Here is a 27,700-nt window from a genome sequence, read left to right on the forward strand (position 1 = left end):
GTAAAAGAAGTATAACCAACTCCTGCAGGACCCAGGGGAGGCCTTCTCATACAGCAGAAGCAGCATGCACTCCTGCCATTAAGTAACACTATCGGCAGAGACCACATGCTAGCAGGATACAAAATAGTGCAGGGACCACTTTTGAGTGGAATCCCCCCTCAGCTGCACTGAGACCCCCACACCGTGCACACCAACGTCTGCACTGACCATGGAACGTCAGACTGTATTACCCTTCCTAACAGTCCCTCTCCTTTAGCACGGTATTTGTTGTATGTTTGGAATTGCTATCTGTTGAGCATTTGCCAACTGAGATTGTAATTGCTTAAGGACATTGTATAAAACAAATGTTTAGTTAACTGCCTGACTTGTAGTGAGTGAAGTGTGTTAACTGAGCTGTGTGACACCGCTGACCATCAGGCAGGGAGCAGAACGGAGCGCAACAGAAAATCTGCGCGACACCGCTGACCACGGTGTGCAGTGTGGACCTGGTACAGATCTCTCTTGTTCTTTAAGGTCTGTTCACATCCAGTAAATAGAACCTGCTCTAAGGGTAAGGTGGTGCTTTGTTGACTTGGCTAACTGAAGTCAGCTGGTTTCTCGTAATGCTTTGGAGTACTGCCTGGAATCTACGCTGGCATAGAGACTTGCCCTTTAAACTGCATAAGGATATTTTGAATAACTCTATAGTAGTAATTGTGCCCTAAGTATCTCAGTTACAGCTTAATATTCAGAGGAACCGAATGCTTGAAGATATTGTTTAAGAATGACTTTTGCCTCACTTGTATTAAATACACAGATGCAGTTTGATGGGGGATTGGTAAAATGCTTAAATTTTGAGGAGATAGATTGGCCAAATTACAGAATTTATTGAATAGATAAATTTCTATTATTCATAGCTCTGTTTAGATCTCTGACATGCTTGCTAAACAGATCTTCAACCACAGTTTTCAATGGCAAAGTCTACTTCATCTTTTGTTGTAGACGCTGTGGTTAAGTGGCTTTTGCTATGTTTGCTTGAGTTTGTTCTTATTTATTCCAAATTTGTAGCTTTGAAGGGAGAAATAATCTTTCTCAGGAAAAAGAAGAATACAGAAAAAAAAAAAAAACCTTAAAAAAGAGAAGTGGAAAAGAGTTCCTAATCTGGTTACACAGTGAAGAGGGAAACCTCTATTTACAATTCTTAATTTGTTTGACATGCAGATTTCTGTGAAGCAGACCAGTGCTGCAGTGTTTCTGTTCAATAACATCTTTTCTTAATTTGTTAATCTTTGTCTGGTTCATTGGATAGCTTCAGCTCCTTAAAAATCCTTGAACTCAATCACAGAGAACTTGACAAGGTGTCAGGGAAATTCATGCTGTTTCTATAAGCCTGCATCACACCCAGAGGTGAAAGCATTCAGGATTGTTCAATCCTTTACATAAGCCACAGAAATATTGCTTTGAAGCAAAGTCCAGCACACTGACTTGCACATTCTTTTACACTGAATTACACTGAATGCTACTGGAGATGTCTTGCCCTACATGCAGCACACAGCTCAGCCTCTCCTGGTGATAGGGGCCCAACATGCTTTGGCAAAAACAAAAGCATGGTGCATGGTCTGTCTGTTAACAGTGGCCTATGAGCCACTCCTTTTCAATGGAGTCTGTGCTCAGGAAGAGGCTACAATTTCCTCTGCTGCCTCAGAGATACTGTAGTTCAGCCTCCTGGCTTAGGAGAGAAGGAAGCTTGAGGATGCCTTTGCTGTTCCCATGAAAGCACTTCTGCCTGATCCCCAGGCTGGAGGCTGAAGCATCTGTTTCTCTCATGGATGGGCCTCAGTTCATGATCCACAGATATATTTTTTTAAACCAGAATCTGTAAATAATCACCAAATAAAAGTATTGAAATACATCGTGGAAGAAGGGCAATACCCAGCCCTGCTTGTTTCTCAGAAGGCATTAACTTCTGGTTTCACCCTTTGGGCAGCATAGAACAGATTCAAAAAAAGGGTTTGAGAGCTCCGTGTCCCTCTCAGCCAAGCAGCCCTGAGGTCACATTGCAGAGCTGTAGAAACATGAATCTGAAGCTCCTGAAGGAGAAAACTTCATCTGATCATCAAATTCACTGGCTGCTGTTACAAGAAAATGAGCACAGCTACTGAAATGAAAGTAGCATTAAGGGCTTGTTTTTACAAGTGGCTAAAGATAGAGCTACTGTGACTGATGTGTATTTTCGTGTCTTTTGTGTCTAAAATCTGCTAGCTGACAAAAATCAGAAATGCTGTAGGGAAGCCCCTAAAATACATGATTTTACCAACTGTCAGTGGAGTGGTTTTGCCCAGTTTTCTCATCTCCATCATTGTGAAACTTGAACTGTGGTTTTGAACTTGTGCTTTTCCTTGTTGGTGTAGGTTTGAACTTGTTTTCTGTTTCCTATTCTTGCTCTCTTGTATTTCAGTGTAAAGAGAAATTACAGTTTTTGTCACCTGCTCAATGCTGCAGTGTATGGGGCTCATTAAGTGAAGTCCAAGTGATGGTGACAGAAAGAGTATTAATTCCTTTTTTCTTCTGTTTCTTCAATTTCTGTAATTGCTCTCAGCTATAGAAGACAAAATAAGATAATAATTTAGATAACATTTCTGTAACAAGATCAGTACTGTTGTGTGCCACTTATCCCAAAACTATTGGCAAGACGTTTGCATGACAGTTACATGACACTTGCAAACTGGTGGAAACAGTTAACAGCTAACAGTTAACAGGATAACAGCTCCTTCCTGTCTCTTCCTCAGTCCACAGGCCAGGAGGCAATTGGATGCTGCCACAGGTCCTGGTGCTCACAGTGAGCTTGCAGAGCATGCAGCTGCAGCCAGCTGCCACTGAAGATGCTTTGCACTCCATGGCATGCTGACAAAATACCTTGTCCCTAAGGTGTTACTTTTCCTGCATGTGACAGATGTTATCTTCTTTTCCTAGGACAAGTAAGAAAGGTACTTCTGCATTTACAGCGATGGTTTTCCTACCTCAGAAGTGTCATGATTTCTTCCTTGTTAGCCATCTTGGCTATGCTGCTCCTGTGGAAATTTTTCTTAAAAGTCTGCTGAAATTTCTTACCTTCTCTCTACCTCTTCTCTTTCAGGTAAGAACATCAATGGGACTTGCACAGCTACTGTTAATTGTGATAAAACCTGCAATGGTGATGCTGCAGTGGAAAACAAGATAGATCTTCAACATCTTCCAAAGAATGAGAACAAGTTATCTTAGGAATGTTACCCACATGTAACTGTTCCTACAATGCAAGTGTGAAAAGCTACACTTCCCCTTCTAGAGCTGCCATATGTGGACAGGACTGATTATCCAAGAGGTGAGGTTATAGGGCTGTGAATAAACATCAGACAACTTTTAAAACAAAGCATCTCTGAAAGACAATACCTAAGGATGAAAGACTTTGCTTGGGTGAACTACAAATTAAGGAGTAGGTGGGCAGTTTTTCTGTAAACTAGAGTAAGTCGTGTAATGTAGCTAAAATGATTTTCTCTAGGAAGTATTCCCTTCCAATACAACTTACTGGGACTCTAAAAGTGAGCAGTCTTTTAAGGATCAAAGACTGATGATCCCTTTAGGACATCCTCACATTTCACTTTCCCAGTCACTTGTTTGAGGACATGGAGAAGTACACGAGAAGTGATAGAGCCGCTCTGCAGTCAGCTCTGGAGCTCCTCTCAGGCAGAATAGATCACTTGGAACAGGCACTGAATCTGCTGACGTTTAGGTCATTGAGGTAGTAAAAATAACCAGTAAAAGTTACCAGTAAGAATTTTGTGGTAGGATAACAACATGCTTATAAAGGATTAGTACTTGTTCTGAACACCAGCAAATTTTTGTTAATTTAGTTTTCAGTTGTTATTTCACAGATATTTGCAGTCTACTCTTTGCACTTGCTAGACTGGAAGTATCCCATCTTCTGAGTTCCTAACCTCAGACCTCAGCTTAGAGAATTATATTCTGGGGAGGCAATCAGCATGACCAGCTCCATACAGTATCTTATCTGCAGTGTGTCTAGTATGGTACTGCGGCCCATCATAGTGTCTGGGAAGCAATATGGTAGGTGCTAGAGCTGTCAGGATGGAGGGATGCTGAAGAACTTCTGCACATCAGTAGAAGTTCAGTTGGTTTCTGAGGTGAAATTAGGGATGTAGGGAAAAGATTTGATCAGATATCTTTTATAAATAATCTCTGGGGAAGAATAACTAATTATGTTTAAAACATCTTACACGATATTGCATCTGTACTTCCCTACTGGAAGTTTACTTAATAGACATTTATTTTTTTATCTTAATAGACATTTTTTCTTAATAGACATTTAAATTAAGAGCTGTAGACCTTGGAAGAATTACTTAGGAAATCCTGTGTGCATGTGCATGATGAAAAATACTCTGATGACAAAAGTCACCATTCTAATACACAAAGTAAGTTTCCACAGACCAGATTGCAAAATGTAGCAAAGTTAAGGGAGATGCCAGCAACTAGACATTCATCGAGGGAACATTCTCGAATGCTGATGGAGGTTGCTGCAAAGTCCTGACTGATTTCTGTGTATACTTGAAATTCCTTTAACATAGTCTGAGCTGTTGTCTCTGGTTTTCCAATCAGCTAGCAACTCTGACTTCTCTGGCCATAAACTGGATTCAATACCAGAATTTTTGTTTGGGATTCCTTTCATCCAGTCTGAATAGCACTGACAGACTGCTGCTTGAGCAATTTTTCATAGCCTGAAAAGTCCATTTAGCAATTCTCCTTCCTTTCTGACTGTAGTGATTCAAGCTGTATAATACAGTGCATCAGCATGTCAGTACTCTGCATCACACGTGAATGCGTTTATCAGCACAGCTTCCCTGCCTAAGAATTCACTTTAAATAACACATAAACTAAAGTAGATAAGTGATGTGACATAGGGTATCTCTCTCTAAGGATCACAATGGTAGCCTTTTCTGAAAGTCCAAAGGAAAAAAAATACAGAAAGTTCTAAATAGTTACAACTTGAGAAGCAGCGAATAGCAAAAATGTACAGTCTGGCTTAGTTCTCCTTTTTCATGTGCATTGTTTGTGTTATGATGTGTTTCAAAGAGGAAAGTTAGTTAGAAAGGAGAACTTGTGCTTTTGATTTCTTTCTTGAGAGGAAGTATCACTTCTAAGTAAATATCAATCTACACTAATTTTGAAATCCAAATAGCCATAGTAAAATCTTGGCAATTAATTTCACTGTTTTTCCTAGGGGTTGCAGCAGATGGAATGTACCACTGTAGGCCAGCTTTTGGCCTTTGGTACCTGGCACTGCGGTGTGTCATGAGCCTCAGCAGATTTTACCTGTGTCAAGATGGTAAGAGAATGTTTTAATTTTACAAATGCAAAAACAGAAACAGAAATAGAAATAATATTTTGCCAAAATAGCAAATTAGCAGTGCTACAAGTTGAGTCAAGTTTTCAAAGCCTAATGCCACTGTAGTCCCCTTTCCCTCATTTTGCTCATAGCTACAAGATAGCATATTATTTGCTTGATATCTTTTCCTACAGCCCAGCAAAAGCTGGGGACAGTTGTGTAAAAAACATGCTTCCTACCAGATGATGGTCTTGAACATATTTTCGGAAAACAGGAATCCTGAAAATGTGTTGGAAGAGTAAAACAGGAATGAGTTATAATCCCTATAGTCTAATGCCTGTGCAAAGGTAATCCCACTTTTGGTCTGTCTCAAATCCAGCATAAGAAGAAAAAAAAACAATATTGTATTTTATTTTAAAAGCCTATAATCACTTCTTTTTGCTGTGCTTTCCCTGGGTTCCTTTGCAGGAAGAAACTGCTTCAGATGTGAAACATAAAATACCTGCTTTTCTTGTGCTTAAGTGTCAATCCCAATGGTGTATCACAAGCTATTTGTTTACTTGCTTGTCTGCATCTGGAGAGAACTATCCCATGGACATGAGTTCTTTTTTTGCCCACAGAAAGGAATCTACCATACAGGCTTTCTTTATCTAACTTTGCAAAAGATAAGGTGCTTCAGGTCAAAGATTTGAAGAGACGGGCAGAGAATTACAGTTTATGTTCACTTTCTTCTTTTAATACATGGCTTACTATGTTGCTTGAATCTCCCACCAGGAAGAAGACTTCTTAGTCAGAAGTGCTGCCTAGAGACACCTTGAATATGACTGATGATGCCAAAAAAACCTTCTGTAAACCTCCATATCCAAGAAGCTGAGATTGGGACTGCCTCTCTTCCCCAAGCTGCAGAACGCACACTGATGTTTGCTGTGAGAGTAAGCAGTTCCCAGCTTTCTGGAGGGCAGACCTTCAGCATATGCTCTTCTGCTCCTCAGGATGGTAATGTACAAGTGTAGACATCTGATTCAGTACAGGTCTGTGTTGATAGAAGATTTTTTTCTGTGCTACTCTGAGTGAGTAGGACCGTATTCCTGCTCGTACTTCAACAAATGTTCTCTCTTCTGTTTTGAGTCAGTGTAGGCAGCAACTTTAATAGTTAATACTTTTAAAAAAACATTCCTTATACATTTTTTAACTGAAACATGAATGTGCCTGAAAAATCTAAGGGGTCTACTTTCCCATGAGGAAAATAAATTGCAGATTATATACCTACAGCTTGAACTTGTTACCCACCTGCACTACAAGCCAAATTGTACTGCCATATAATATTTGCTTGTTTTTCCTATCTTTTCCATCTATTCCATGTTACTGAGCATAAACATTAACATCCAGAAGAAGCATAAAATCATTTTTCTTCTACAGAGATTTTAGATCTTAACCAGAATTGACAGTTATGTACTTATAACTTTTATAATCATTTAGCAAGTTCATCTCAGTGCAAGGTTTCTAGCTAGGCTGAATTACTGATCCAACTTCATACGTGTCTGATGAAAAGAAATGATGGCAGTGTTCAAGGAAGTGAAACCGCTGAGCAAATAACGAAAAAAATATTTGGGTATTTGAATCCTTATCCCATAGTTGGCCTACATTCTTGTTTAGCAGTCACACAGTAAACTGGATGTTAAAGATTCTACCTATAAGCCTTGAAACAGCCCTAGAAATTTTGCTCCTGTTTTTATTTTAAAGCTGTACATTTTGCTATAGCAATCAGATACTTAAAAACATAGAAGAAAAAAAAAATAGCATAAAGAGAATTGTCAGTAATAGGTAATTGTTTATTTACCCACTGCCATCTTTATAACTTCTTTTATGTGTATTTTCAAATATAAACAATACCTAAACATAAGCTGCTGCAACAGGTCACATAGATCAGTAAATAAAAACTTCTAAATAAAGTTAAGGAAAATGAATCAGATTTAAGAAGCAGCTATTCTGGGCTGCACTAAGTCAAGTATTGCCAGCAGGTGGAGGGAGGTGATCCTGCTCCTCTGCTTGGCATTGGTGAGGCAGCAGCTGGAGTGCTATGTCCAGTAGGGCTCTCCAGTACAGGAGAGACCAGGACATAACTTGAAAGAATCCCAACGTAAGGCCATAAAGATGATGAAGGGTTGGAGCTGAGAGAGCCAGGGCTGTTCAGCCTGGAGACTTGTCAGTGTCCATAGATACCTGAATAGAGGGGGTGCTTCAGGGTTTGCCCAGTGCCTCTTGTCCTGGCACTGAGTGCCACTGAAAACAGCCTGGGCTTTCTACCTGGTTCTCGTTTGGCTTTTCTGAAAGAATTTATTCACAACCTAATCTCTAATTCTGCATTGGAAGCTCCAAGTTTTAATCTATCCCTCACGTGAGGATGTGTTCTGTGTTAGAGCTTTTGGTACTGCTCTGATTTAGCAGTGACCTTGGTGGGCCCACTGGTGTGGCCACACTCCAACTCTACTGGAAGACAAAGATATTGCTATAGTAATCCTCTTCAGTGAGACAAACGTTTTTGATATCATGTTTTTTCAAGTGACCATGTTGCTGATTTGGTGAATTGTCTTTTAATAATGCTTGTAAGAGTTGTGTTGTTTGGTCATTTTGTATTTGTTCTTGGAAGTGTTATTTAAAGGCTAACTCAAATGAGGAAATACCTCTGCTATTGCAGGCCAAAGTCTCTCAACTTTTTTTTTCACTTCATCTTTTTGATGCTGACTGAGTGAATCTTTTATTTTAGATAAAGTTCACATTTTGCTCAAACCTCCTTTAAGCATCTTCAGTTGCAGGTATAAATCTTTTTAAGGAGATCCTACCTGGAGTAAGAAAGATTATCTTGGGTGCTACGGCTTCTGATGTCCATGCATCGCTTAACCTCATGCTGAAGGAAGATGTGATAGCCAAGTAGAACCACCAGGCCTTGCTCCATGAAAAAGACAGAGAGGACCTACCTAGGAAGATATGACTGACATTTATGGAAAAATGGGATCTGTATGTGAACACTTTGTTTCCCCAGTACTGTTTAAACTCTGTGGCAATAAACCTCAAAATATGAAAGATAGCAAGCCAATAGGGACCAAGTACTTATCTGGTAAATCAGATTTTTCTTTTCGTATTGTTAAAGATTTACTTTTGTTTATTGCATTGTAACAGTGCAAAGTGCATCAGTGGGGGGCAGGCAAGGAAGAGAAGAGGGCAGAATGTAGTCCAAGAGCAGCTACAAACAGATCCACCCATTCAGGTTAGCTCTCCAATAGTCATTTATATAGTCAGTCCATAATAAAACTTAATCTTTGATATTTCTGCAGAACAAGAAATGTAAAGTAGATCAAGGACTACAGTAAAGTCAGTTTTTGTCTACTGACAACTCAACCATTGATAATCTGAGCAGCATTTGTTCACAACCCATTCTGACAACTCATGGTGAGAATATCACTCACCTTTTTCAAGCATGTGTGGGAAGAACATTTTCTGTTGTAAATTCCAGCTGCCTATAAGCACAAAAATTACAATATCTGTAGCAGACTGCTGCATATTTAATGAGAGGAAGTACTTAATGACTTAAGAAGCTGGATTCAAGAACTGTGAGGTTCTTAGTGGGCAGAAGGAGAGATAAAAATGTGAAGTCTTTAAAATTGTGAGGTTGTAAACTCACTTAACTTTTTAGTCTTATCCATCAGGAGATTAATGTTGTATACAATGGAAAACAGAAGTAGTGTTGGGACAATCCTAACATGGCCCATCCTATGTGAAACAGAACTTCAGCTTAGTTATATTATTCAGAATGAATTTTAGAAAACAATTCTAAAAGGATAATGAAAGAATAATTAGTAGAATATGCAGATAGTCCTGTAAACCTGATGGAAGAAAGTTGGGCTGCAGCACAGGGCTGTGTGTGAAGTTTTTCCTCTCCTATAACACAGTATTGGGCATCACTTCTAAGGGCATTTCTGAGAATACATGAAGAAATGCTAATGAAAAAAATAGATAGTTCATTAGTGGAAAAATACTGAACTGGAAGATCTTCGTGCTGTTCTGACATTCAAATTAATGCCAAGAAGTCATATTTATAGAATATCATGGCAGGTAGCCTGGGGTTACATAAGCTGGGACCGTATAGAGTCTGCTTTTAATTAAATCCCTGAAATGCTTGTAAACACATCCATTGCTTCTCATTTTTGTAATACTCATGCCTAAAATCTGCATTCAAAGATCATGATCCTGTAATGCCTGGCTCTGCGTCTGTCACAAAACTTGGATTAATTTGAGACATGACAGAAGGAAACCAAAGTATATCAGAATAAGCACTAGTCTTCATCCATCACATGTTCAACTATTGCCACTATTCTCTAGATTTTGTAATTAGGAGCAGAGCTTAAAGAAGTAGCTTCAAAGATATACGTTTATCAGGAAATGACTCAAACTATTAGATTAAACTTCCTTTGAAGCAAATTTTTTTTCGAAGTTTCTTTTTCAAATCTGTTCATTTTCAGATCTATGTTCAATGACTTTTACTTAGCAAAGACAACACAGGTCAGGAACAGACAGATACCAGCAGGTCCTGAATGAGGATCTCTAAAATATCTGGTTGAGAAAGCCTCAGATTTCTTCCACTTGTAAAGTGTATCATTTACATCAATTTTGCAGTGCTTCCAATGTCCATTGGTACGTTCTGCTTGTTCCTTTTGCTGTAGGGAAGCTTATCTTCATTTTGAATCAGCAAAAACTGAAGCACAGAAGCAGGTGCTCACCTAGGGAGTTTAGGCACTTCTCAGCTGTCTCACAGCCTCCTGTTTTCTTTACATTCTGCCTCTAAGACCATCATTAGAGATTAGTCCACTAGATGAACTACTACTCTGATTTGTTCCAGCAATTCTTTTCTGCTGTTTCTAAGCAGCTATGGCTGTTGTGCACAAAGTGGGCAACTTTTTTTACTGCAGTTATATGAATTGGAATTACAGTAAGCAGCTGAACTCCTTTGTTCTCCAAATTTTCATTCTTGAGGTTCATTGATTACACCAGGGGATTACAGCCACAGAAACTGATGAAGTTTGCCTACAGGACTCATAAAGGAGCTTGAGATTTGTGGGGTTGTTCTGCATGTTGCAAGATTAACAATCCTTTTGACTGTTTGTAGGAGTTTTCCTTGCAATGACTGTATTACAATCATTATCTGTTCTAGGTTAACATGTTCCCCCAGAACCTGGTGGAAGTGGAGCTAAAGGAAAAAGGCTTACACAGATCTGCAGCTGCTTTGCTTATAGGACCTGCTGCTGCCTTGTGAGGAAGCCAACTGTTACCAAGCAGCTGACCAAAAGCTTGCAAGTCCTGGATACCACTGACTTGATCAAATCTCACTGCTTTCCTTCCCCCTTCAAATTCTGGAACTTTGTTATAAGCTATCACTTACAAGAAGCATTTGCTCACTAGAGGATAAGGTTTTTTTTAAGCAATTTCTAACTCATGTAGGTCTTTGCGTAATACAAAATTTGAAAAATAGGTAAGCAGGGTTGCATTTCCACATGGAAGCAACGATAGGATTGCAGAAGGAACACTCATTAGGTACGTTAGTTTTCATCTTTGTCTTATGACAGACAGGCACCAGCAAGGTGTGACTCAGTCTGAGATTCAAAAGATGAATAAACACTGTCTGCCAAATGTTGGTACCAGCAAACTCCGAAAGTCATGTGTAAACTAGACAAGTTTTATGTTGTGTGGAGCACCATGCTTGTCAGTTTGGACCAAGGGCAACAGCCACTTGCAGAAGGTACCAAATTATTTGTTTAGGCAGTTTTTAAGCATGTGAAGAATAGTTTCACTTCTGTTTGAGCAAATGGAGCCCCAAGGTAAGAGTGCTTGCATGCTGCCTGCTTATTCTTTCCAAGGGACTGTTTAACAGTTTGACTTTGGGACAGATTTGAACCAGGAAAAAAATGGGGAATTCTGGGGAACACCAAACCTTGTTCTGCCAACTCTCAAGTAGTTTCAGTTTCCAAGTGGATAAATTGTTCTGTTCCTACAAAGCAGCAAGTGCAGGCTCTTCTTAGCTGTGGCAAGTGACAGGTACTAGAGTTTGTTGTACAGGGCTGCTAGAGGGAAGCTTCCTCTTAGTTTTCCTCCTTGGAATTCCCCTAAGCCTCTAACGTTTCAGCTGTGACTTGCCTGGCTTGTTTCCTCCTTATATCTATGAACCCTCAGTAGTGAGAGCAGCTCTCCTGCTGTGCTGGTGCTGAATCCAGATTGAAGGAACAGGAACCACCTGCTTTCCTAAGGTCAGTTTTTCTTCAATTCTCAACTGCTATGCTTTTGTCATGGTACATTCATTTTGTCTTACCTGCCGTGAAGAACTGTAACTGATTTGTGTATCAGTATCTGGACTTGTATTGCTTGAAATATTCTTAGGATAAAGTCTGAATTAGAAGGGATGAAATTTTGCAGAAATTTTAGTCATGTTAATTGCTTGAAAATGAGTAGTTTCAGGTTTTGAGGGGAACATGCTTCTTCTCTGTACAAATACTGTTTATACGGAAAGTGAAACTGCGGAGTATTGGAATAAACTAGCTTGTTTCTGTTCTTCTGACTGTTTTGGCAAGAAAACGTTCTGGTTTAGGAGGGCTTCTGTGATAGAGAAGGTCTTTGAATATAAAGCTAGCTTGTCTGCTAAAAAAGTAGGCAAGGGGTCTCCTCTGCCTCTTCGTATCACCTCCCTGCTGAGATGGGAGAGATGGGCACAGCTCTGACAGCAGAGGCACTGCTGGGTTCAGGAGGCAAATTCTGTTCTCAAAGATTTTCTCAACTCTGACGCCTGCAGGACAGCTTGCCTGCAGCCTGCCTACACATACCTATCTACCAGGCAAAGCTGGTGAGGTTTTGAGGTTTTATTTTCTAATCTGTTGTTTCTCACTATACAATGAAGTTCACAGAAAGGCAGAAAATCCCTCAGGCTGACATCTGTACTTTTTCAAACTTCTCTAACCTCATCTGAAGGAGACAAAGGAGAGTAAGGTAGGACATACAGCAGATTTTTTTCCAGCATCATCTCAGTTCTTTCATTTTAGACTAATGCATAGGTAAGATGCCTTCCGTAGGCAAAAGTATCATCTTTTGGTAAATCACATAATACAGCAGGAAAAGCTAAACAGGCTTTTGGACATAAGTTTCTCATAGAGTTGAAATAGGACCCCAAACTTCCAATGCTAAATATAAGCTGCACACTATTATTTTTGGCTTCCTAAACTGATATGAAAATTAAGTTGTAGGGCAGGGTTCTTCCGTTCCTGAGATGACTTTCTTTTTCTTTTAAAATTTTCTTATCCTCTGTACTTGTGGGAAATTGCTTTATTCCCTGTCAGTCAAAAGAGTTTGGGAAAGAAAACCCCCTGACAGAATCTCCTCAGAAGCATCTTTCTCACATTGGAAGAAAACTTCACATTATTGCCTTTCTGTAAATCTTCTCCTTCCTCTTAACTACCACTTGGTTTTAAATGGTAGCAGAATTCATTGCCTGGTGTCAAATGATAAGTCACAACTTACTCCCTTTATCTATAGGAAACTAAAATGTGCCATCCAGCTCTTAAGACTTGTATGTGATTTAAGGGAACACCTACTGCTTCATGAGCTGTATTCTTTGTCCTGGTATAGTGATGCTCACTATTTCTTTTACTACTTTACCAGCATTTGTAATTCTTATTGTTTTGATAGCACTGTAAAAGAGTGCTGAACAAAACCCACCCAAAGTCTTGCAAGTGAATCAAATTGCTGTGCTGTATATGTAGAAAACAGCACTAACATGGATGTATCCTGAGTAGAAACCTTACTGCAGCAGAGGTATGCACTGAGTCATCACAGAGTTAATGCAAAGGGAGCACGGGGAATATAGGGATGGAGCTGGAGTTAACAGGCTGCTTGGGAAAGGAGGTGTTAGTTCATTATTTAAAGAAAAAATATTAGTCTTAACAAGCACCCAAATAGCAAAAGACAGCACCCTCTGAAAGGCCTGGGAATACATTGGGAAGCACAACCTGTCTTTCTCACCTAGAACTTTTGCTTGTGCAGAGGCCAAAAGCAAATGTCAGTGCTGATGTCCCATGGGACTTTGGTCCACTGTTACCATCCCCAGAGAGCTGGTAACAGCATTCAGTGCCCTAACACACAGGTTTGGATGAAATTTTAATCCTGTGATATGAAAATATGCAAAATGCCCATTTTGGCAACACTGCAGGATGCCAGGGGACTGTATTATCAGTAAACTAAGGTAAAGTCATGTGTGAAACAACCAAGAAAGTGACTGAGCAGTATAGAACACATCAACTATAGCCTCAGACAGAGGGTGCTGGATTCAGTGGGATGCTGTGTGGGAAAAAAAAAAAAAAAGGAAAGTCCTGGGAAAGCAATTGCTGTTGTAAATACACTTAGTAATGCTGGGTTTCATTTTCTGTGCTTCAGTTGAAACACACAGCCAAGCATTCACTATCCAGAGGTATAATCCTGCTTCCCTCTGGCACACCCTTCATGTAGCAACCTTCCTCTTTCCAAAACTCACTTCTTTTTCCCTGAAACTTTGGACAGAGCACTTTCCACAAATCCCACCATCACTTTAATGCCACAGCACAGCTGTTATTAAGATTTTTTTTGGTTCAGCAAAAGAAACTGCACCACCTGAAATCCAGTGTAGATAATAGAAAGGCAGATTTGTGTAGATGTATGTCAGCCCAATGCAGTGAAGAAGAAAAGAGGGTAAACAGAGCAAGTTCTTCATTTTTGAAAGTTCAATCTTCCCAAGGTAGAAGGCTACATTTCTCTTACTCCTGTACTCCTGAGCTGTAGCTCTTCTTAATTCTTAATTTTCAGCTCTCTAGTGGGACTTGGCACTGGCAAGGCTCCTTTCTCAGCTCCTTCCTGACACCTTGACTTTGTAATGCGAAACATTTTGCATTATGTCTGTATTTAACCACAGGGAAATGCAATTGGAAGAGATCTTTAGAATAACAAAAGCTCTTAGGATTATATTTCCACAAACACTAAGAAGGCCTACTTACTCCCTTTCCATAGGATTTGCCCTTTTCTTCATCTGCTGTAATCAAGCAGTTTAATAATTGCTGAACTTGGAAGGAGTGATTCACCTGTCTGTTTTGCATTCCCTTTAGAACTGCACAGGACCATGGGATGGCTGAGACTGGAAAGATTTCTGGAGCTCAGCTGCTCCAGTGCTGCTGCTCAGGCAGGGCTACCCAAAGCACATTGCTCAGGGCTATGGGACAGCAGAACTTCTGCTCATCACTTCTCTGTCTCTACTTCTGATCCAATATTATTTTGGGGTTAATGTTTCAACAGCATTGTTCACAGTGTGGAAAACCAATATTCTGCAAGGCCCAACTGTGTTTAGATTTTACAGTAATACAACAAAGAGCATGCAGCAACAATTTGAGAAATTAATGTGATATGTTTATAACCTCCTTCTTGGTTCTCATGAAGGTTTGTCAACTTCTGCTTTCCATTTATAGTAGGGCAGGCAATAACCACAACTTTTTGTAATGTTGGTAATGTAATGAGGCCACACAGTATGAAAAAGGAGAAGTACCTGAGTGTAGGTCACCCCTACACATAGGGTGTTGCTATGTCCACCTGCTCTCCTAAGATTTGGCTCTAGATTCAGGTGTCTTCTGCAGAAGAACACAGAGAGGTCCATTTCCAAGCTGCACAAAGGGACAACTCCACCCAGGGCTGGGAGGGAAATGAGGATTAGTTCACAAGAAAGTAGCTTGTGGTAGTGTGACTGGTTCTGCTTACTGCCTTCACCTCAAAATATGATTCTCAGTGCCTGTCTGAAACTTTCCATAGTTGCAGTGTGTGACCAGCTATTTTGACAGGATGCAGACTGGAAAATTTGCTGGTTGTCCATTTCATGTTGGTATCTGAGAATTACGGTGGATTGAATGACTTGGATCATCAACACGGATAACATTCATATCAGAGATCTGTAAGCACTGAGAAGCCAATATTTGTTTTGGAAATAATTTGATAAAGATGATGAATAACCAACATGTACAGTTATTCCACTATCTGTGGAATGTTTGAGCTTATGCTGGTGCTTGCTGCTCTAACTGGAAGCATACGGAAGGGATTTAAAATGAGGTGGAGGACAGATAAACTTTATCTAAAGAAATGCAGAAACGAAGCAGTTCCCAAACCATACAGAAATGTGGGAGTGCAGCAGGGAGCACATGAGTACGCAGAGAGTTGTCTGGATTTCGTATGGCACTCTGAAATGCTTAGCAATTCTTATTAGCTCATGCTTTTCTGTCTAGTGCTTTTTTTTGTCTAGCAGATATTGCTAAATCTATTTTTTAAATTACTGTGGTAAATTTTACAGTGCCAGCAAGTGCCCTGTTACCAGAAATGAATTCCCAATGTGACCATACAGTAAACCATAAAGTTTGGGGAAGAGCTCTACAAAATAGCTGTGTGATCTCTTACTGTTCTTTCCTGTACTGAGGGGACGTCTCCTAGAGCTGTCTGCAGGTCTCACGAGCTGGGATGTAGCAGCCCAGCCAGAAGCTGCTGACCCTGAACAGACATTGTCATAGCAGTACAGGATGGAGTTCTTCCATCCTCTTCACTGCAGTCTCCTTGTTCCCTCAATAACTGCTGGATCTGTGCTTGTACCACTTATATTCTGATGAAGTTACAGAAGCTGCAGTTTATTTAGTACTTGCCAGGTTGTTTTGGGCTGTATGGTCAGACTGCAGTATCCCATGTGGTTGGTGTGAAAAATGGGTGAATCTCATTGCAATAACTTCACTTGAGACTTATCTGCATGACAACAATGACTTAAAATTACAGACCTAGATGCAGATTGCAATGAGTCTCACGCATGAGACCAGTGAGACCAGTTCCAATCCTGTCAGATTTCAATGGCTTATGATCAACAGAAAGCCACAGTGCTAGACTTTTACTTTTCATTTACAGAAGTTGTCTCTGTCATAGCTAATTGTTTTGTGATCTGATTTCAGACAAGAGATAAATCATGGATTCAGCATCTGTGTCTGAAAATGGCTACCTTGATTTGCTGCTTTGTGATATTGATCCAGTGCATCTATTTACATTCTCAGACCCTAAGTCATCTGGAAATGAAGGTGAATTCTTTGCAGGTTAGTAAAGCACTAAAAAGCACTTGAATAATTTAGATATAAGGCATTGCCATCTCTTCAAGATTAAGTGGCCATCCAATGACAGTTCATCGTGGTGGCTGGACTGAATTCACCAGGTGCTTTGTTTTGCAATATGATAATTTTTTCTGTATAAGTATATAAAACAGTGACTGCTTCCGGAAACTACCATGTATTTAAAGATGTGCAAGGTGCTGAACCTGGTCCAGAACAATCCCAAATATCAGTGTCAATTAGAGTGAATGGATGGAGAGCCTCTCTGAGCTGTGCCCCCTGCACAAGCTCACATGTTTGTGTTGGACATGGAGCAGTTGGAACAGGTCCAGAGGAAGGCATAAATATGCTCAGAAGGTTAGAGCACCTCTCCTATGGAGGCAGGCTGAGAGAGCTGCAGTTGTTTAGCCTGAAAAAGAGAAGGCTCTAGGACAATCTTACTGGGGCCTTGCAGTACTTAAAGAAGGCTTAAAAGAAAGATGGGGAGAGACTCTTTACAAAGGTGTGTAGTGATGGGACAAGGCTTAACAATTCAAGGCCAGGTTGGATGGGGCTTCGGGCAACCTGATCTAGTGGGAGGTATCCATGGCAGGAAGGTTGGAACTGGAGGATCATAGAACATCTCAGATTGGAAAGGACCCACACGGATCACATCCAACTCAGCACTACACAGGACTACCTAAAAATTAAGTCATGATCTTTATAGGTGTCTTCCAATTCAAACCGTTCTGTGATTCTATGAAGCTAGACAACTGCAAGCAAACTATCATTTCCTAAGGCACCAACGCAACAGACTTGCATTAGCAGGTGCTGTTCTACATCTTTTCAGAGCACAGACTAATGATTTCATTATTCTGTGATGGAGGAGAAAGCAGAAAGACTAGGGTGCCAAAGGGATGTTTTCTTTCATACAAGTTTCTACAGCTAAGCAGATTAGAAGGTTGGCCCTCGCTCTCAAATTCTGCTGCTAAATTAGCGTGGACATTGCAGAGCACGCTGCTTTGCCTGGGCTTGCTAGAGTAAAAGTATGAAAGTGTACCTGTGCTGCTGTGTTGTGAAACAGTAGCTGAGGTTGTTTTAAGCAAAGGAGTTCAACTACATGTTGAGAATGGCAATGAAAGGAGAACATATGTTGAAGTCCTAGAGCTCTGTGCCAGACAGACGTTAAGAAGTTACCATATTGGAGTGATACCATTTCAAATCCACATTGCTTTCTGCATCTTGTTGCAGGAGTTTTTCTGCACTGCCATGATCTCACTTGCACAGGACTGAGATGAATTAGGGATAAAGGACTTGACTTTCACAGCAGCAGAGATGTTTTGCTGGTTTGAATTCTTAGCCTTCCTAGTGTCTGAGAAGACATGGATAAGTTAAACAGTGTCAAAATATGGCCCCATTTATTGGAAGTAGGACATCTTCATTGTTAAGTTGTTAACACAGTCCCTGACATGCTTTTGGCCTTGTCTGACTGGCATTTTCCTAGCCAATTTACTGCTGCAGATCAGAGGTTAGCATGGACTCTGCAACATTCCCAAGAGGGAATTTGGATGGTGTTACCACATCCTGAAGTGTAAAAAGGTTTAATAACATGGACTATTTGGGGTTAGTCCTGTCTGCCATTGACAGATGACAGGACAACAGGAAATGCCTCAAGTCCCTGGAGGTGTTCAAGGCCAGGTTGGATGGGGCCCTAGGCAGCCTGGTCTAGTATTAGATATGGAGGTTGGCAGCCCTGCCTGCAGCAGAGGGGCTGGAGCTTGGTAATCCGTGAGGTCTCTTCCAATCCATTCTGTGATTCTATGAAGTTGCCCCAGGAGGTTTAGGTTGGATATTATGAAGAACTTCTTTACAGAAAGGGTTCTTAAGCACTGGAACAAGCTCCTCAGGGAGGTGGTTGAGTCACCAGCCCTGAATATGTTTAAAAACCATCTGGATGTGGTGCTCAGGGACATGATTTTACAGTGGGTTGTTAGAGTTAGGGTAGTACAGTTAGGTTGTCATTGGACTTAATGATCTTGAAGGTCTTTTCCAACCTGAGCAATTGTATGCTTCTGTGATGATTCCACGCTGTGTCTCCAGGCTGTAGTGCCATGAAATGGGTTCTGGAACCATTTTATATACTAGGAGAGGTGAATTTTCAGAGTTTAACAAAAGAATATGGATTTCTGGGTTAACTGTAAGTTACTGAGAATTCAATTCTGTTCCTAGTTAGCCAACATGCACCAAAAACCAAAAGCCTTACACTGAAATAATGCATCTCCTTTTTCTTCATGTCCTGCTTTCTGTTACTTTTCCTTAGCTGTCGTATTTGTTAAACCAGTGCTAACTCCTTTTTCATTCTAGATCCTGAAATTGATACCTGCAACTATGAACAATTCAATAATATGGATTTCCTGTGTACAGTGGAAAATGATGAAAGTGAGGATGAATTGTATCTCTCTTCCAGTGCCAGAGATGCTTATGCTAGAATAGGTATGAAAGCTTCTTCTTTTTTTTTCTTTTTTTTTTTTTTCCAGCTCTTGGTATCTTAATGTGCTCATTCTTTTCTACCCATTTGATATAGCTCTTTCTTACAAATTCTATTTTCACTCTAAAGAGTGGCACGTATTCAAGGCTCCTCATGCACAATAAGCCTAACCTTGGTACCTAAAACCATGCATTGTGGGGAAACAGATGAACAACAGTCTGTGGTTGTTAGGGGAAAATCTCTCTATTAATGGCTCCTTCTGCTTAATACTTCCTGTCTCCACTTCTCCTTTCTCATGTTCTTTGTTTCCTGAGCAACAATTTACAAGAAAATCTTAATTTAACTGTTATTTCAGTTATATTGCAGAATTCTGTGAACAGTAGTAAACAATTTTACTGTGAAATTTGCTGTGGCATTACTGTTTTCCTGTCTCTTTTCTTCTTTTAGCTGAATTAGCAGAATATGTGCTCAAGGATCAGCATGAGAAACAGGTGGAAGATGCTTTTGGTAAGATTTATGTGGACAAGTTTAATTTTCTTCATGACAGAGTTCTGGATAACACCTTGCACTGTACTTCAATTAGAACACTAGTAAGATTTCTGTCATCAGGTATCCTCTTCCACCTTCAGCTTTCTTTCACCCAGAAACTGTGCTGACAAGTTCTGAGGATATTTTGCTTTTTGCAGGATTTTCCATGTTGTATCTGTGGCCAAACTGCTGATCACTTCACCATAGCAATATTGTAGGCATTGCTTGACTGTCTAGTGCAGTAAATGCCTACAAGAAGCATAGACTTATGAGCATTTGACACAAATGATGTCCATGTATTCATTAAGCCCAACACACCAATAGGTCTTATCATGTGTATAAATTCAGTTCTGCACCCTTATTTCTGTGGACAATGCACTAAGTCGCCTGAGAAGCCATGTCAGATTTTACTTCTCCCAGATCAACACAGGAATGGTATAAAATATATGTAGTAAATTATTTCTTCATATCAGTAATTGATTGGAGATATTTGCTCAACATCTTGATCAAAATCAGCGTTTCGATTGTGGCACAAAATCAGCAGTTCACCATTTTAGAGAATCTGTATTATCGTGTGGCTGCTGAGAAATATGTAGATTCAGAAAGGTTCACAGAATATCTGCACATCCTCTTTTATGCTTGGAGAAAGTAATTTGGAATTGCTTGCTAAAGGTCAGAGCATATCCAGGGCAATTAATTCTGGCTACAAGAGGCCCATGTGGCTTTTAAATTTTTTTTTTTTTTACCTCTCCCTGGTGTTTTTAGAATTCAGAGTGAAGAGGTTGAACGTAATGGCAAAATTGGTGCTGATCTTAGGGGAAATGAGATCCAATTTTAATATTTATGTATTTTCCTGTAGAAGAATGGTACAGATAGCTTCACTGTTTTATAAAAAAAAATATATAAACAGTTTGGAACCCTTTACTCTTCCTCTAAAATAATTAATCTTTCTCATCTCTATAATGACTAAGGTCCTTTTCTGGTACAGAGATCACACAAACTCTCTAATACAGCTGTGATCCAGCTGTGATGTTTAATTCTTTGCTCATAATTAGCAGTATTTTAATAGCCATTGAATTTGTCACAGTACATCAATTTCTTCACTCTCAAAACTAACACAGGATGACAGAATCTATGGTTGGATTTCTGTGATCTTTCTAAATCCTATAGAGTTGGGTGTGTTTTGCAGAATGGTTTTTGTTGTTCATCTTTTATTTGGAGCATGTTTCATCATTGCTGTCTTCTCGTGTCATTCTCTCACTTTTATCTTCTCCTGCAACATTTCTAGGAGAACAAAAGTTGAGATTTGCAATATTTCATCTTTTTAGCAGGGAACCTTATTTTGGATGAAATGGCTCTTGAAAACACTGAGAAATTCACTGATGTAAAGAAGCAGAAATGTCACAAAAGGAGTAAGTAAAAACAGTGAGAGTCTGAAAGGCTCTAAAGTTTGCATCCAAAATTTGGATTAGAGTTCTTTGGTTTTATATGCAGCCTCAGTGCATTTCTCATGTAGTTCTTCAGTGACACAAGCAGATGTGCTTCCCCTGACTTTTCCTATCCTGGATGGACATTAAGCAAAAAATCCTCCCAGCACATTCTTCACAATTTGCAGAATTTGTTTTCCTGTAACATGACATTAAGCATGTTGTATTTCTTTCCCCCTAATTTTTCTCTCCTTTTTTTTTTTTTAATCTCTGTGAGAATGTTAACTTTGTTTGCAGTGTATCTACAGCTTAGCAAGCATTAGTTCAACTGTTCACTCTTTAACAGCAAGAAAAACAGCAAAGCTACATTATTTAAGGAAAAAAAAAATAATCTATAGCTGAATTCAAATTTCAGGATCACAGTAAACTAATATGAGACTACTCACATTCATGTTTAATGTTTTGGACTCATGCAGTTCTGAAGTAGCTGAATTGAAATTGTTAGCATCCTCTTTTACTTTAAAGTCTAAAATGAGTTTCTACAATGGAAACATAGAATCAACAAACTGAATCCTCTTTCTGTCATTTACTGTCACCTTTCTTTCTTTCAGCCTTTTTAGGCTCTGCAGAGACTTGTTCTGATACTTCAGAACCTAAATACAAGAAAATTGGTAAGATACTGGCTGAATACAAAAAGATTATTGACTGTATTACACTGCCTCATGTTCCATACTGCCTTCCTGGTTAGATGTAACTCTGCCTTGCAAAGAAGATCTGCTGTCACAGATTTGATGATTAGCATAGTGGTGCATTTTCATACTTCAGTGCTTCCAGTAGAGTAGAAACTGCTGTAGAATCACATGCTTCTTACTATGCAGCTGTCCAATTCATGATAGAAAAATGACTTTGTGTCTAGAGAGGCACAGTTGAACTTTTCTAAACCCACCTGAGGGCATAAAGAAGGCCAGTGGAGAACTGGAACAGTGATAAATTTTGTAACTTTTCATGTACACCTTTTATTTATGATGCGTTACGTGACTCTGAAAAAAAAGAGGATCAATACCAGGAAATGCCAAACAGTGGCTAAGTGACACTTCACAGAAATCCAGGGAAACATCCTAGTAAAAATAACAGTGAAGAGACTGCTTTTGGCCCAGCCCATATTCTACAGTCCTTTGCACCAAAGTAAAACAAATATAAAACATTTCTAAGTTGTCAGACCATCTACAAGGTAATATCAGCATCCAGCAAGCAGGCTATAACTTGTTTCCAAGGACAAAGCAGTGCTCAAGTTCTTGCCTGGCTGTAGGATAAATGCGTGTCACAGGCATAAGTAAATACGGTTTGTTGTACCTCAACCTCTCTCATCTCAAGCAGTATTAAGGGACAGACTGTGCCCTTGAAGCCAATTTAAGACCTTGTTGAGTCTTATCTGTCAGTCTAAACACATCTAGAAAGAAGACAGGCCAGGAAAGATGAAGAATTTCATTTACTCTTTAGATTTTGCAGAGTAAATTTTGGAAAGTTATTAATTTTTTTTTCATAACTCAACTGATAAGAATTGGGTTTTTATGATATCTGTTGATACCTCTTCTATGGGTCCCTCAGCTTCTAGCAGTGAAGTAAATTTCTCTTTTGTTTTTGTCTCATTTTTATTTTTAAGTGGATGCCTCTGCAGTATCAACAGGGAATGGATGTTTCCTTACGTCTCTCAACAGCCATTCATCTGACTGCACCCCACTAACTCACCAGCACATGTCCTTTTCTGTTCCCACTATCAATGCACTGGGAAATTTTGTAATTCCCGGTATGTACCACACAGCTGTAGCTGTGAACTCTTATGTTGGTTGTTTTATTGCATCTTGTAAGTTTGGTCATTGACCATGAACAGTAGTGGGGAAAACAACAGCCACTTCAGTCTGAGACTTAAAACTGAGACACTCACTAACAGAATGAAAATGTTCAAGATAAATTGAAAGTACTTTCCCCCTACTTGAATAGAATGAATCTTCTGTTTAATTGGTGAAGTGCAGGTTAATAAAGAAGAGATGAGAGTTATTTAATATAAACAATTAACTATTGGTCCTAAAAGAATAGGAAATAACAAAATTTTCTAGAATAAACTTTTGTTTAGTTCCAATTTCTTTCTCATCCAGGTGTTTGTAAAGGGCTGCTAGATAACTGTGTTTGCAGTTATACATGCTATTTGTGTCTTTGCAATAGCAGACCAAAATCTAGTGTGGAATTTTTTTCACAAAAAGTGAATACTTATCCAAGTGATGGGCTGAGTAGTCACAATGATTTGGTCATGTTGTATATAACAGAAGGTGTGCAGGCTCCACTGGCAAGTGCTAATGACAAAGACTCACAATCTAATACCTCCTGCTGTTAAACCTATGCTGGAAATGAATCCAAAAGCTTTGTGTAAGTTGGAAGTGTGGGAGTGTCTCTGTGAAGCTAGGTGAAACCACAAAGTAGTGGAAGAAATTCTGTCACACCACAGAAACTCAGGGCTATGTATGATTGAGTTACGAACACTCCATCAACAAACAATTCCCTGGTTTATGGTCAGAGGGAGAATGCTCACTAGCTGCTTGTACAGCTGTGTTATGCAGTTCTGTGCAAAGGAGGGAGAGCATTCATTCAGATATGTGGTATCAGTACATTTTCTCTCTTCTTGATCTCTGGTCTGCACATCTATGGACTTTGCTCTGAGTATATTGCCTTAATAGTAATAGACTTTGTCTTTTGAATGTCAACACACAAGGGTCACTAAACACTGGGTAATCCCCTGTGTTTTCCAATAATCATACCTTTTAAGAGTTTATTCTGATGGGTTCTGTGTCCCTCATGTGATCTCATGAACTTTAGAAAAAACATAAAGTCATACAGTTCTGTATCATAAGGTCTCTGCTGGAAGTATTTGCCCAGAAAGTACAAGAAAAGATAATTATCTCTCAGAAGGCTATTTAGTTTTTGTTTTTAGGAACTTTTTGAGATATGAAGATTTGAAAACAGGAGAGTAATGATTCTGCTGTTTCAGGGTCTTCAGTACCTTTGATTCCAGAGAGTCTGCCACTTGGCATGAAAGACAACAGAGAGAACATAGACTCTGTGGATCCTGCTCAGCAGAAAATTAATTATTTTCTTGGAAATGGTCAATCTAATGCTATAAAATATCCAGGTAAGAACTATAATCTTTTATCCACATAAATAGTCAGAAAGTACTGGAAAATCAATGCTGTTAACAGAGTAGAAGACTCCCTCATTTCAGTCACTAATAGCTGCGATACAGTGAAAACTCTCATTTGTTTCTTGCCAGCACTGACTTCCTCCACTGAATTAATGGTATCCCCAGGTTTTCAAGTTAATTTAAATGGTAAGTATAGCATCAATTTGAATATGTACATTACTTCGGATCGGGGAGGGAACACTCCCTTCTATTCAAAGCCAGTTCCCCCCTGCTGGTTTTACTGAAGTTGACCTCATTCAAGAAAAGAAAAAAAAAAAACAGTGGCATTTCCTGCTTTATACTGCTGACTTGCTGCTTAGTCTAGTCCAAAGAACGAGGCAGGTAAGGGCTTGTAGAACTACTGGCTCAATTATAAAAAAAATACAGTTTGCCACAAAGGAAAATCTTATCTAGTTAAAAGCCTTACAAAAGCCCCTTGTGTTTGATTGCTATCAGAGCACGAGGCTGTCCCATTACTGCCTTTGCCTGAGCATTTGAAGTGCTCTGTGCTGGAAGCCATATGCTGCAGTCAGCTTCCATAGGAGCTATAAAACTGAAGTCTTATTTAACGAAACAATGCAGATGCATAGTGTGCAGAAGGGCTTATAAATAGATCAGAGTCTTTTTCAGGCTGTAACAGTCCCAGCTGGGATAGCAGACTTTCCTCTGCACTTTTCTTCCAACTCTCGGAGTGCAGGGAGATTTGTTTTCAGTAGCTCCTCTCCTTCCCATCTCTGCGTGATCTGGCAATTTCAGCTCCTCGCGGGTTACTACAAGTGTTTTGTTGCCCTCTGGTGGCTAACCCAGCCCACAGATGCACAACTTCGAACTAGGAATTAATAGGCAAATACTCCAAGTTTTGAGAAAATACTTGTAAATGTTGTATACTGCTTTTACTTTTGATGAGATGAACCTTTCCTACATGTGAATGTGAATTTCTGCACACCACCATTTGAAAAAAATAAAAAAAACAGTGGATGCCACCTTCTTATGCTATGACCTCACACTGTTGGAACAGCTGTCATCTTTTTGAGTGTCGTGCTGCCTTGGTTCACATCAGCTCACGTGTAATACTGTGAGCTTTTCTCTCCCCTTTCTTGTGTAAGATCAGTGGTAATATTTTCCTGACAGTACATGTTTTATGTTGCAGTGAACTTGAGCATTTGGATTCGTTTTCCTGCTAAAATTAGTAAAGCTGAATCAGCAACTATTGGATATCTTTCTCAAGTATATTGTCATGTTTCAGGCTTAGAAATGTACAAAGAAGTCCAAGTTCCAGTAATTCTTTCTGAAGAAACTTCAAGAAGACCAAGTGAGTTGAAACTTCCACAATTTGCTGTTTTCCCTTCTTTGCAGAATAGAGCCTTGTTTTAGGAATTGTCATTCTCAACAATTTAAGTTGTTCCAACTCTCTTGAGCTAAATTCCTGCTTTTAAGATCTTAGACTTGTACATTTCTGGACATCTAGCTATATAACCTACCCAGGAGATTAATGTCCTTAGCTGTTTTATCATGTCCATAGATATCTTCAGAGTGATTGAGTTCTTAGTGTAAAGGTGTTTGTCATTACTGAAGTCTGAAGTAACTGGAGCTAGATAAATTCAGGCCTGCGTGCTTTATGGGAACTGATATATTTTGACCATATTACAGTCATGTGCTTAAAGCACCCTGAAGCATTGCTGTCGTTTTTGGACTGGTTCCTTCAGTTTGCATATGTGTTTTTTTCTCTAGGGTCAGTGGAAGCTTTCTGTACATCGCTTATGGATTACTTCCGAGACGTGTGCAAATCTGTGTCTGTGGAGCGTGAAATGTCTCTTGATCACATGTATATTGATGGTACACTTAGGCAAAGCCAAATTGAAACCAAGCCTGGGAAGAACAGTGTAAAATCAGTGGAAAAGGATTCGGTAACTAACAGTCAGCAAGGAAAGGAAAAGGCAGTCCTTGAAAGAAACCAAATATTTCAAATCCCAGGAGGTAAAGAGTTAGAGACTAAAGTGATTGTGGTGCTGGGAAAAGCAGGAATGGGCAAAAGCATTCTTGTTCAGAAGATCTGCCAGGACTGGTCCAATGGAGAGTTTCCTCAGTTTGAATTTGTCTTTTGGTTTGACTGCAAACAAATAAGCTTGCCTGAGAAGTGGTACAGCTTGAAGGATCTACTTCTTGACTTTTTTGTGAAACCTCAGGAAGGAAGCACAGAGATCTTCGAGTATTTACTTCAGAATTCTACTAAAGTCCTTCTGGTTTTTGATGGTTTGGAAGGGTTGCACGGCCATGAGAATTTTCCTCATTGTTCAGCCAGCCAGCCTAACAAAGACTTGTGCCGCATGAAGGAGCTGCTTTCAGGACTCATCCAAAAGAAGATACTCAATGGCTGTACTTTATTACTTACAGCAAGAACAAAAGAAAAGGTGTGTCAGTATGTGTCCAAAGTGGATAAGACTATTGAAATAGTAGGATTCTCCCCTCGGCAGAGAGAACTGTACATAACCAAATACTTTGAAGGATTCCCCTCGTGCGACAATGCACTGAATTTAATCAAAGAGTGTGAGTACCTCTTCAGTCATTGTTACAGCCCTGTTATGTGTAGATTTGTTTGTTTTCTCTGTGAGGCAATACTTGAAATGGGAGACCAAGGCCTTCCTTCAACTCTTACTACACTCTTCCTGAAATTTGTTCAGCAAAAAATAATGCCTACGCAAACAGATGTTACAGATGTTACACTTGCACAAAACCAAGAGAATCTTGCTACGCTAGCCTGTATAGCCTGGTATCTTGGAGAAAAGCACCAAAGTGCCATGAAAAGTGACCTTCTTCCTTCTAAGAAAGTTAAAGAGTTTGCTCTGAAAAATGGATTTTTCCTGCCATTTGCATTCCCCAAACATTCAGGTACAGGAGAAGAGGAATATGGGACCATGTTCTCCGATTTTGTCATTCAGAATTTCTTGGGTGCACTTCACCTTATATTAGCAGAAGGCATCAAGGACAAAAGTTTAATAAAGTATCTGTCTTTTCCATCCAAAAAGAAGAAACCTTATAACTGGTTACATTTAGTGCCTCGATTTTTGGCTGGATTGTTATTCCTCCAGGATGACACCTACTTCTGCTCTTCAAACAACGGTGTAAAAAAATCAACCAAGAAGCAGAAAATGCTCCTGAAATATATTAAAAGGTTGCAAATAAACAACCTCTGTCCAGAGAGGTTACTTGAGCTTTTGCACTGTATTTATGAAACACAAAACAACTATCTCTTGCAGCATGTGGCCTTAAGGCTCAAGCCAGACCTGTCCTTTCTGGGCACTGTTCTTACACCACCAGATGTCCATGTACTGTCCTCTACTTTAAAAAGGTCAAGAAAAGAGTTTTCCTTGGATTTGCAGAACAGCAGTATTGACACGCATGGGCTAAAAGACTTGGTTGGCCTGAAGAATGTGACATCATTCAGGTTGGTCATTCTGTGTAGATAGCAAGTGTCATTCATAAAGCTGTGCATAAATGAAA

The 27,700-nt window shown here is 39.6% G+C and overlaps 1 protein-coding gene across 9 annotated transcripts in view; it reads left to right on the forward strand.

The window, feature by feature from the left end:
- The first annotated feature begins 365 nt into the window (after positions 1-365).
- CIITA (class II major histocompatibility complex transactivator) overlaps positions 366-27,700 on the forward strand; it is a 37,421-nt gene continuing 10,086 nt past the window's right edge. The window contains exons 1-14 of one of the 9 annotated variants that reach the window (XM_042827641.1): positions 366-513; positions 3,116-3,340; positions 5,252-5,356; positions 6,131-6,352; positions 16,396-16,533; positions 18,889-19,017; positions 19,460-19,519; positions 20,869-20,952; positions 21,579-21,638; positions 22,631-22,774; positions 24,011-24,151; positions 24,290-24,346; positions 25,446-25,511; positions 25,931-27,644. In XM_042827641.1, coding sequence (XP_042683575.1) covers positions 16,410-16,533; positions 18,889-19,017; positions 19,460-19,519; positions 20,869-20,952; positions 21,579-21,638; positions 22,631-22,774; positions 24,011-24,151; positions 24,290-24,346; positions 25,446-25,511; positions 25,931-27,644 — 2,579 coding nt within the window. In that variant the 5' untranslated portion in view covers positions 366-513; positions 3,116-3,340; positions 5,252-5,356; positions 6,131-6,352; positions 16,396-16,409. The other 8 variants (XM_042827639.1, XM_042827643.1, XM_042827644.1 and 5 more) reach the window with 8 other exon arrangements.

This window comes from Centrocercus urophasianus, unplaced genomic scaffold (genome assembly GCF_019232065.1).
Source record: "Centrocercus urophasianus isolate 14NV4802_14NV808 unplaced genomic scaffold, USGS_Curo_1.0 seq_29, whole genome shotgun sequence".
Lineage (NCBI taxonomy): Eukaryota > Metazoa > Chordata > Aves > Galliformes > Phasianidae > Centrocercus > Centrocercus urophasianus.